The 11866-nt window shown below is 49.9% G+C and overlaps 1 protein-coding gene across 2 annotated transcripts; it reads right to left on the bottom strand.

The window, feature by feature from the left end:
- Positions 1-8166: 8166 nt before the first annotated feature.
- On the bottom strand, positions 8167-11866 carry CYP26A1 (cytochrome P450 family 26 subfamily A member 1). 2 transcript variants are annotated; one of them, XM_079793001.1, is made up of 7 exons: positions 11439-11866; positions 11036-11260; positions 10500-10790; positions 10255-10413; positions 9627-9761; positions 8902-9054; positions 8167-8636 (listed from the first exon to the last, which is right to left on the bottom strand). In XM_079793001.1, the coding sequence occupies exons 1-7, from the start codon at positions 11625-11627 to the stop codon at positions 8295-8297; spliced, it is 1494 nt and encodes a 497-aa protein (XP_079649127.1). In that variant the 5' UTR covers positions 11628-11866; the 3' UTR covers positions 8167-8294. The 2 variants fall into 2 exon arrangements, with proteins under 2 accessions (XP_079649127.1, XP_079649128.1); XM_079793002.1 differs by having other exon boundaries at positions 10500-10664.

The raw sequence follows: 11866 nt of genomic DNA, 5'->3' as shown, positions 1-11866 counted from the left end.
CAGAGCTATTTTCCAAGGTCGATGAATGTCTATTGCAGTCACACCATTATGGCTCCATCATTTGCCATAGTATAAATGCACTACTATTTCTTTTTCCCAAACACTCCTCTTTGGACAGACACCTTTTTGGATATCCATTACAATTTTAAATGCACATCCTTGCTGACGCAGCAACCTCACTTTTGAGAATCAATACAACAGAAATAAAGCACTCGTTTGTACGTATGGCTGCACATATGAGGATACGTGCTTAGCACACATTGCTTGGGGTATCTTGCAACTGGAAATAACCTAAATGCCCAGCAGTCCCCCCTGATTTGTGCTGTTTATAGCCTTTTGTTTGGGGAGTGGGAAAATTTCAACCGCAAAAGCGGTTTCTAGAAACCACCACTCAAGCCCAGGTGAGAATGGGACTTTTAGGTTCCTTCCAACAATGAAATTAGATAGGTGCATTTTATTTGGGGAATCGGGGGAGGCAGGGAGAAAAAAATAAGATGTGCATATCAAGGTCAGATTGCTGCAATAGAAGTGAGTAATTGTTACCCACATGGACAGCAAATCTGAAGCTTCAGCAAGCCCACGTTGAGGTTTTGCTCCAATCCAGAGACTCTCAGACCGCAATGTAGGTAAGGCTCACTTGGGACTCTCGTTAGACTGCAGGTTGATTCAGGTGGCCTGGGGTGGAGCCTGAGCTGTTGCATCTCTAACAGGTGATGCAGTTGCTGCTGGTTCATGGACCACACTTGGAGTTCTAAGGATCTCATCAATGCATATCTGCTGTCTGAACTGAATTCTCCTCATTTGTCAAATACTGTGGTTAATGAGGGTGACTGGGCATCTGAGTTTTCTCAGGACTGTCCCAGTTTTTCCACTGAAACCCCTGAGTCCCAGGGAGCCAGGACAGTTGGATTAGATTGGGGTCAGATACCTCAGAGGCCTGAAAAGTAATATAAATGGGTGAAGTGGGCTGGTTGGAGACTTGGGCAAACAGGAGAGTTTAAATACCCAGTCTATCCGGCTCCACCCAAACTTCTCCAACTTACAACCTTGGTCCAGATGACCCCTCAGACTCTATCCAGCCAAGAAATTCTGTAATAGATTTTTCTGATGGCAGCTGTAAATGCCCATAGGTGATAGGTCACAATGAAAATACTAGAAATTAGAAATTATTAATTTATTAGATAATATTATCTGATTATATTGTTACTAGAGGCCCCATGCATGAAATTCATGTAAGAGTAGGCCTTAATTCCCCTGGCTGCTGGCACCGGCTTCCTCTGGCACCCAGGACTGGGGCTTCCCTCGCAGCCCTGGCTTCATCCGGAGGATTGTCTGGAAGGACTCCTGGAAGGATGTCCCGTCTAATTAGCATATTATGCTTTTATTATCCTATATAATAAAAGGTTAATATGCAAATTGTCCCCTCAACCAGGAGTTTTATGGGGGGGAGGGGCGGCCAGCCAACTGCCTGCAGCTCCTCCCCCCAGCCAGCTCGGCCAGATGGTGGAGGGCCAGCAGGACCCCTCCTGTGCACGAATTCATGCACCGGGCCTCTAGTTATAGATATAATGTTAGATAATATCAAATTTATTACATGATATTAGATATACTTATTAGGTAATATTAGAAAATATTACACTGCCCAGAAAAGAGATAAAAATGTTTAAAGAGGGGGCAGGAAAAAAGTCTACTCATGTACTCAAGAACTGATGTGGCAGCCAGCCTCTGAGATAAGCCCAAATAATTCTTGCCTTCCAAGAATTCGCATCCTCATGTGGCTCTTCTTTACACTAGATAGTGTAACCTGTGTAATCAATGGGATATTGTGGGAATGATGGAGAACAACTTCCAAGGCCAGGTCATAAAAGAAATTGAGGCCCTGGCTGGTGTGGTTCAGTTGGTTGAGCGCTGTCCCATGCACCAAGAGGTCAGGGTTCAATTCCCAGTCAGGCCACATGCCTGGGTTGCAGGCTCCATCTCCAGTAAGGGGTGTGCAGGGGGCAGCCAATCGATGTTTCTCTCTCTCATCGATGTCCCCCCCCCCTCAAATCAATAAAAGCATGTTTTTTTAAAGGGAAGAAAATAAATTAAGGCCTCTGTCTTACTGGTTTTGCAGATCACCTGCTCTAGGGGAAGCCAGTTGCCACGTTGTGAGGACACCCAAGCAGTCCTAAGAAGAGATCTGTATAGCAAGGTCCTGAGGCTCCAGCCAACAGCTGGGTGAGGGAGCCAACCTGGAAGTGGATCCTCTAGCTTCAGTCAAGCCTTCAGATGATGCAGCCCCAGCCACCATCCTGACTGCAACTTGATGAGAGACTCGGAGAAGGAACCACCCAGCGAAGCCACCCTCAGTCAAGCACTCTGGAAACTCCCCAATGATCAAAGACCCAAGAAGTTGACAGCCAGCAGGCCACAAACAAGTGTGGGTGTTTTGTTTTGTTTTGTTTTTGTTTTGGCTGGGTAGTTTTTAAAAATGTGAATTAGTTTCCAACATCCAGAAAACAGGATATTTCCATGCAAATCTGAATTTCCAGCATCTTCTAAACATTGGTAGGGCTTTCATTCTACAGGACAAAGATAGGCAGGGGCCAACCAGCACCTGCCCCTTCAGATAGGCAGGGGCTGGTACGCCCTGCATCAGCACACCCAGCACCTCCAGACGTCTCTCTCCCTGGCGCAGGTCCCTTGTAACATTACCTGCTGGCCCTCCTGAGTCTGTGATCCTTGACTCAGAGATGGGAAGCCTTTCCACCCGCGGTCCTCACTATGGTCTCAGGACCAGCAGCATTAGCATCAGCATCACCTGGCAACGTGGTCTATCCAAAAACTCTGGAGTGGAACCCAGAGGATTCTGATACATATTAAAGTTTGAGAATCACTGTTTCTCACAAATAAGATTCCTTGCCTTTGGGAACTGTACTAGTTTCCTGTGGCTGCCATAAAAAAGTACCATAAACTGGGAACCAACAACAGAAATGTATTGTCTCACAGTTCTGAGAGGTTCTGGGGGCTAGAACAATCGAGGTGTTGGTTCCCTCTAAAACGTATAGTGGCATCTTCCTTGACTCTTCCTGGTTTCCAGTGGTTTGTGGGGAATCTTGGCCCTCCTTGAATTGTAAATACAGCCCTTCAGCCCTCCATCTTCACATGGCGTTCTTCTTGTACCATCTTATCATCTTCCCTCTGTGCTTGTCTGTCCCTGTGTCCAATTTCCTGTCAGATTGGATTAGGGCCCACCCTAAGAACTCATTTTGACTTGATTACCTCTGTGAAGACCCTATTTCAAAATAAGGTCACATTCTGATGTGCTGAGGGTTAGGACTTCAACATATTTAGAGGGGGGGGGTGGTGGTGAGGGAATACAATTGAACCCATAACAGAAATCATTTTTTCTGATGTTCAGCAGAAGGAGCTCAAAATGCCCAAGGGTCCAGCTCTACCAACATGCAGACCCAGCCCCAACCCCACCAGAAATGCCATCCGTCTGTACCTCTGTCAGGCTTTGTATCAAATCCTGTGGCGGCCACACAACTCACAGGCACAGCGGGGAGCAAGAACCTGGAAGCAATCTGGTCTCAAATAATCTGCTCATCTGCCCATATTCTCCTGACACACATATAAGTAAACAATATAGTGGGTTGTTGTTGTTGTTGTTGTTGTTTTAATTAAGGGCTAATCCTACAATGTATTGGACACCAGACAGCCAGTCCCGATGATTCTCCGTTGTGACCTTATATTTCTCTGAGCCTCAGATTTCTCAGGTGTAAACTACAGGGCATCGGCGATCTCTCTTCTAGTTCTAAAAGTCTGTGATTAATTGACATTAAACAAACTTTCCATTTCAGACTACGGAATCCCTCCTCTATCATTAAATCAGTCACTGTTACATTGGACTGGACTTAATGAATCAGTCAATGTGTTTAGTCAAATATCTATTATAAGCAAAACACCTTGTCCTCTTTTGAAATGTCTTTGAGTTAAGTGACCCCATTCGTGTCTTCAGGTAAAAATCTTGAAGCATCTATGGTCAGAAATGAGAATAGATTTCTAACCTCTCCATGGAGCAGGGAGGGGGTGGGCAGTGGTGAGAAATCGTGCAGTGTGGCTCAGCTCCTGTGTTGTGGGTAGGTGGTTATGAATATTGCAACACGATAACTCTCACCCAGAAAACCCACCGCGTAACGCAGGGCTAAGTTTCCACCCTGTCCCAGGGTTCTAACTCAAGTTGACTCTACTTCAAACGAAGGAAAGCTTGTTTGGCCAAATACCCATGGAGCGTTGGTTTCAGGAATGTGACATGCTGTTAAACCACAGCCGTGTAAGCTTGCGGCCACTGAGATTTTCCAAGGGTGAAAGTTTCACTTTTCAAAGAAAAATATGGCACCGCGAAGCTGGAGACACATTAGCTGAATGTGTGGCTCGGCCCAGGACTCTTTCTCTCTCAAAGAACACCTACTATGTGCAAGCCTGTCTGGGGAAAAGGCAGGGGGGCGTGTGAGAATAGGCTGTTACAAGATTCCAGTGATGAGATACAGTTCCTGCCTTTGAGTCTTTTCAGGAGGCGGAGAGAAAGGACAGTCGGGATAAGTCCAATGTCAATGCGTGGCATCTCAGAGACCAGGGAGCAGGAGCACTGGGAATGTTGCCAGGTGTTACCCCAGAAGCCAGGTCAAGTGGATGGTCAGTATGGCACAGCTGCGGGGGGGTGCAGAGGGGTGCTGGAGCAGATGCTGAAGCTGGAAGCCCCAGGGCACCAGGCAGGGAGAGGTTCCGGAGCAATTAACACAGGGACTCAGCGTCTGAGGTCATGGGTCAGGCCGCTGGGCTCTCACCACACATCGCCTGGGAGGTTCGGCAGAATGATCACCAAGGACTGCTGAACGCTGCCCAAAGAGGATGTGGGGATGTCCTGTCTCCCTAGATTGGAGTTCATTAGCATTTCAACGTAAAGGAGGTATGTGAGGAACCGAATTCATACAGAATCAGTTCCCAGAGAATCACTCTAATCATCCTAACCCAGCTCTCCCTCAGTGTCAGAGTCCTGCGGCGGCTCAGTTATCCAGCTCCAGTTCGGATGCCTCCAGTGACTGGGAGCTTGCTCTCTCACAGGCAGCCGTGTCATCACCGAAGGGCTCCAGTTGTCTCTAAATGCTTTCCTTACGTGGTGCTCACATCTCCTTCTCACTGACCCTCCTAAGTGCATGCTCTGTCCTTCAGAACAGGCCCGAACCCAGATTTTCTGCAACAGCCCTTTATTTGAAGGTCAGGCCATCAAAATATCTCTAAACACCCCTGATTCTTCACACCATGCTTTGGGGGATGACTCCTCTACCTGGTTAAGGTCAACTGAACACTGACTAGTGTGCTCATGTCCTCTGAAAAACATGCTTCCTGCTTCCCCCACACCGAGAGCTGTTTTCCAAGGGTAGTGAGAGCCACACAGGTCAGAGCATGGGCAGAGTGTGGGCAACCCTGGGAACAGGAGCCAGCTGACTTGGAGCCCCAGTGGACGGGGCTGAATGATGATCCAGATCGACCCAGCCTAGGGTGACCCTCCCGGAGAGGCCAGGCAGCCTTGAGCAGACCTGAGGCTGAGTATTCGCTAAGCCCTAAGTGGTCTGTAGCCTCTCACTGTCTGGGGTGAACGCAGGCCCCTGGGCCAGAATCTGTGGAAGTCGGATTTCGCGGACACTGGTGGGGAAAACCACTGGGACCTGTGCTTGGCATAGAAGGGAGAAGCCCGCCCCCTTGTGGACCTCTGGGGGGTGGCAAGGTGTGAAAAGCACCCTGAAACCTCTCAGGAGATTAGAGATCTGGGGGAGTAGCCACTCCCTGTCACTGCTCCCATTTCACCAGTTGTCTCTGAGGGCCTGTAAGAGAATTGATCTAGGCTGTCACAGGGCAGGGGCCCGGTGGCAGGGGATCGGAAGGGAAGTTAGGGGGTGGAGACCCCTGGGTGTAGATGTCCGCAGCAGAGAGCTGGAGAGAAATTAGGCAGGTGTTGTTAGCCGTTGAGAAAAAGAAAGGGTGGATGGGTGGGAAGCAGCAGGAGGCCTGTCCTTGCTCTGCCACTCCCTGGTGGCCCCAGGCAAATCACAGTCCCGCTCTGGGCCTCCAAGGGCTCAGTGAGGTGAAGACTACAATCCCTCTGAGTGCAAATTACAGACCCAGCTGAAGGCTTTCACGTGCCAGCCTGGACAATGGCCTGTCCCTGGTGGCACCACACCCCTGATTGAAGATCAGGGGATGAGAGGTGGCCAATGCAAAGGGCATGTGTGAAGGGGAGGCAGAGGGCATCAACCTCACCAGCTTGGCCGATCCACCCGTCCCTGCCATGTGCCCTTCCATCGTGTGCCATGCCCCTGGGAGCTCCTAAGAGTCCTTTTCCACAGTGGTCTCCCCGCCTTCCGCGACTTTGGGCAAGTCTAACTCTAGCACCATGGCCTCCTCCCAGAACACTTCTCCATGGGGCGGAGGTGCCTGTGCCATAAAACATGCTTGCCCCAGATAGCTGCGACCCAGGCCCATTTAATACACAATACGACAGCCCATGAGCATTGATTCTGCCTCACACGCTCAACTGCCTTGACTCAGCACTAAGCACATTAACAAAGATTCTATTTTTAACGTATTTTCAGGTGAATTCTGCAACGCTCTGTAATCAATGAGTGTAATTGGGCTTAATGTAGCCCTGAGAAATGCAAGCCAGAGCACTTTCCTCAAAGCTCTCCAGATAAAAAATAAAGCTGGATTTTAAAAATTGAATTATATGCTAAAATGGTTCAAATTTCTTTCTACTCTCTGCTTTTAAGAGACAGGCGGTCATGGAGTCACCAGAAACGTTTTGAAAGGCTGTTTTCTAGCAAACTAAAAAGTACTGAAACCCTTAACAACTGGCCTTGTATAAATTATCTGAGATAATGTCCTCCAGCCAGTGTGCTCCTGGCTGGAATGACCCATGGCGACTGCTATCGGGGGAGGGGTCACCTCTGCACAGCACCGTCTCTGCTTTTAAAATAAAGGTATTTTAAGGTTATTATGGGCACTATACGTTCTGTAAACACCCCTTAAAAATCAAAGGATTCCAACAGTAAATACAATAGAAGTTCTACCTAAAACACTAAAGTCAGGTAGAACATGTAACTCTAATTGTAGACAGACCCTTTTCAAACACCTATTTAGACCACCCAGTTTCTGCAGCATTGCCAAATCCTAAAATTGCAATGAAAACTTTAAAGTCCAAAACCTACAAGCCATCAGAGGTTCAGTAAGCAGAATGTGCCATTTCAAAACCGAAAATGTGCTTGCATAAGCAAGTCACCGGGGCTAACCTTTCTGGATGGAGTCTGGCCTTCCGCTCAGAACATGGCTGTGCCAGGGTCAGAAATGTGACAAAACTGTGCTCTGCCGGGGGTTAGCCAAGGTTCACAGGGTCAGGACTGGGCCATTTTATCAGTCATGTCAGGCTCACACCCTATGGCCCAGCACAGATAAAAACTTTATCTGTCAGTTTGCTAAATCTACTCCTCCTGCCTTATTTTCAATAAAGAAAACCTGGACTCACTTATCTGAACCAGAGACTGGCCTTTCCCAATACTTGCTTTTATGGCAACTTCTGAGTAAAGGAGACACACCAGTGATTTTTGGTCTCACTTTAGTCAGTAACTGGAGTGACTGGCTTTGTCTCACCTAAAACCTTGACTTCAGGAAACAGTTGTAGTGATGTGTCATAACATGGAAACGTTATTGAATATAGAATTTATGGCTGAAGGTGTTATATTAGAATATGGTTGTTCTCAAAAGTGTTATCTTTTCCAAGTCATCTTTCTCTAAAGTAAAACAACCCCCCCCCCCAATCTAAAATTATCTTTGATAGATAGGGAAAGTTATCTTTAGACTAACACGCACATCCACATATGTATTTTCTAATAACTGTTAAAAGAAAAAGCAGCTAAAGTGTCTTCCTCACAGAAAGTAGATATGCACAGATGACAAATAAAGCCATGTGTGTAGACATTTAGAAATCTGGTTAAATATAATAAATACAAATATTAAACCAGTGAGTTTTCCCGCACAAGAATCTTAAATACAAGAGCAAGCACCTTCAAATTTTACTTTATTTGGAAACTATACAAAATTCATTATTTTAATATTTAAAGACTGCGGTACTGTAGCAGAGACACATAAATATTATAATATACATTTAGAAATTAAATATAATAGAATCAACATGACACTATGTAAAAACTCATATGTACATTTCCAATGAGTCCGAGGCGTAGGCATTCCCGCCATCAGATTTCCCCCTGGAAACGGGTGAACCTTGCAGGGAGATTGTCCACAGGGTACACGGTGGGACTGGTTTTCATTGTAGGAGGTCCATTTAGAAGCCTCCAGTCACAATGCCTGGCCAGCTCCACTATAAATATTTTGAGAAGAATTTTTGCAAACTCCTTCCCTACACAGCTCCTAAGGCCTCCTCCGAATGGAATGAAGCTAAACCTGGATGCATCCTCGGGGTGTGGCAGCATAAACCGGTCAGGATTAAATTCCTCCTTGTTGGTGAAGATGTCTGCCACATCGTGAGTATCACAGATACTGTAGATAACATTCCAGCCCTTGGGAATCTGGTATCCCTGCAAAAGATGAAGAAGTCCTGAAGGCCGGCAAACTGAAATCTAACTTTCAACAACAAAAAGCTATCACCGATATCTTTGAAAGAGTTATGAGTTAAAAGGAAAGGTGGGAGGGAAGGACAGGCAGACATTCAGGTGGCTGAAATGTGTCCACTTGGGGCAGGACACTGTTATCAAAAGCATGAAGGAATTGAAGCCGATGTGCAGGGAAGCGAGGGGAGATGTAAAACCACAACAAAAGGGGAGGAGAGAACTTGTAACTTACATTTAATTCGAAAGTCTTAAGGGCAACCCGAAACCCCCCTGGAACTGGGGGGTTCAGTCGAAGGGTCTCTTTAATAACACACCCAATGTATTTAAGCTGTTCCAAAGTTTCTATGTCCAACTTGTTGTCTTGATTGCTCTTGCAAAGTAAATCCTATCAAAACAGCCATGCAGAGGTGAACGGTTATTTTGTGCTCCAGTAACATCAGCTCAACAGATGTAAACAGGGCTTAAGTGGAGACCAGACCCAAAGGGCCCCCTGATGGGAGAGGGGAGGGGGAAACACTGAGCAGCTAGTGACCGTGTGCCTCCACCCCTTGGCCCAAATCCACTGTCTATGTACAATTCCAAGAGAATGCGGCTCACCAGTTAGAACCACCAAGCTTCTTCCCCTCCCCCATCACCACCACCACCTGCTGCTACCTACCCAGAAGTCCCCTAATTCGTGCCCTTGAACACACAAATCCAAGAAAAGTGGAACCTATCTGAAAATCTCCAAGGTTCTGCAAGAGGTGGCGATAGGGTAGGAACACAAGGTTCAAACCCTGCCTGAGCGGGATCAGAGCTCAAGATTCCTCCCTTCTTATTCACAAAGAGAATTCTTTCCCCACGGGTTCACCCACCACCCCTGGGACCCACACTTTACAATACACACTTACTTGTTGGGAAGTTAGCTAGGGAGCAGCGGGATGTCTTAAAGTAGTAAGGTCCCCCCAGACCCCCTACCTTACTCTTCAGCTCCTCTCGCACTTTCTGGAGAACATGAGGGTAGAGCCCCAGGTAAGTGATCAGAGAAGTGGCTGCACTGGCGGTGGTTTCGTGTCCCCCAAAGAGGAGTTCCGTGGAAGATTGCTTTAGTGCCTGAACGTGGAGTAAGATGAACGTTTGTACAGGTCTGCGTGTTAATTGTACAGAGGGGCGAATTACTCAGAACCCAACTGAGGGTTCTGGAGGGAAGAGGAGAAGGGCTAAGTTTTGCTGACAGAAAATCAAGGAAAGCAACATTAAAAAAAAAATGCAACGTCCTATTAGTTTAGCTGAAACAGGAAGGCCAGTAAAATCCCACTCTACCGGGAACTCTTGCATTAAAGCCTTAATTGCATTAAGCTCGCCTAAGATTCTTTATTTACATTTGGCAAATTCCAACTTTCCCTTTCACACCTGGAAGAAGGGTTAGGGGATGCTCCCTGTTCCTCTCCTACCCGGCGTCTCAACTTCCCTATCGCGGAGGGGCGGGAAGGCTGCCCACTGCGGGAAGCTGGGCCCCAGGCCAGCGCTTTGGGGGTCCCAGGAGTCGCACTTGGAAAACCAGGAGCCCACACGCCGCAGGGCTCCTTCTGGGGCTGCCACTCACCTGCATGTCCAGCCTCTCTCCCCTCTCCCACGAGTGCTCGATCAACAGCTGCAGCGCATCTTTGTAGCCCGCGCCCGCCTCGGCCGCCCGCAGCCCGCAGATCTTGGCGCGAATGTTCTCCTCGATGCGCGCGTGGATGAGGTTCCGCGCCTTCAGGCCCTGAGCGCAGAGAGCGCACCGCGGTGAGCTAGGCCGGGCGCCCGCACCCCCTTCCCCTAGCTCCGTACCCTGCACGCCGCCATTACCCGGTACAGCCCGCTGAAGGGCACGTCGATGGGCAATGAGAAGAGGTTGCGGGTCATTTCCTCGAAGGCCTCCACGAGCTGCTGCTCGGCGTCCCCGCCGCTGGCCAGACGGGACTCGCAGCCCAGCAGAATGCGCATGGCGATGCGGAACATCAGGCGCTTCACCTGGGGGTAGACCAGGAGGCCCCGCTCGCCGCAGCTCAGCCATTGCTCCAAGCAGTTGCCCACTTCTTCGGCGATCACCGGCACGTAGCACTGGAGCGCCTCACGACTGAAGGCCCGCATAATTACCTGGGCCCCAAGGAGGGGAGAAGGTTAAAACCCGGTCCCATGCCTCTCATCTTCCGGGGACCCCTTCCAGACACCCCAGCTCCGCCAGACTCAAGGCACTTCGGGGCTGTGAAAGCTAAACTGGGCTGGAGAGGGTCCCAGCCGACGCCTCCTGCAGCTAGCGTTCGCCCGGCATCTCTCCGCACGAGCCCCTCCGGCGACTGGGGTCCCCTTTCCGGTCCAGGAGCCTTCACCTCCGCCCTCACCTTCTTGCGCTGCTTGTGCGAGGAGTCGTGTAGGTTGGAAAGGCAGCCGGAGCCCAGGATGGTGCGCACCGACGCGGGCCAGTGGACCGACACCAGCCGGTGCTCCCCCAGCAGGATGCGCCGCACGTTGTCCGCTCCCATCACCCGCACCGTGGGCCGCCCAAACAGATGCGTCTTGTAGATGAAGCCGTATTTCCTGCGCTTCATCTGCAGGAACTTCCTTCGCTGCGAAAAAGGAAAGCGGTGGAGAGGCGGGCGTGAGGGGGCGCCGGGGAGCTCCGCGCCTCGGGCTTGCCCAGGTCCTAGCCGCGGTCACGTCCTCCCGTGGGCGCTTGCCCGGGCTTCGGTGGAAGCCCGGAGCCGAGTCCAGAGAATCGTCCTGTCCCGCCCCAAGCTCCCTTACCTGTAGCACCATCTGCAGTGTTTCCCCAAAGAAGGGAAAGCCCATGGTTCCGGGGGGCAGAGGGAGGGCGCAGCTGCGGTCGCGGCTGCTCACGCAGTACAGGTCCCAGAGCTTGATCGCCGCCAGGAAGAGCAGCAGCGGCAGCACGAAGGTGCAGAGAGCACTAGCCAGGAGCGCCGGGAGCCCCATGGCGCGCCGCGACCGCCCGCGCCACCTGCCGCCGCCGCCAGCACTCCGAACCCAGCCACGCGCCCGCTTTATAGGCGGCCCAGGTTGCTGCCCACGTTACCTTGGTCAGACAAATTAGTTCACCCAAAGTTCATCTTTAATTGCGGATTGGGTCCCTGGCTCCTCCCCCACCGCGAGGCGCTGCCCAAAATCTTTAACCGTTTGTTCCGCGCGGAGGCAGAGGCGGCGCGGTGGCGGCT

The sequence above is a fragment of the Cnephaeus nilssonii genome (genome assembly GCF_951640355.1).
Source record: "Cnephaeus nilssonii genome assembly, chromosome: 16".
Taxonomy (NCBI): Eukaryota; Metazoa; Chordata; class Mammalia; order Chiroptera; family Vespertilionidae; genus Cnephaeus; species Cnephaeus nilssonii.
Note: the sequence above shows the minus strand (reverse complement) of the source record. Positions and strands in the feature narration are given on the sequence as shown.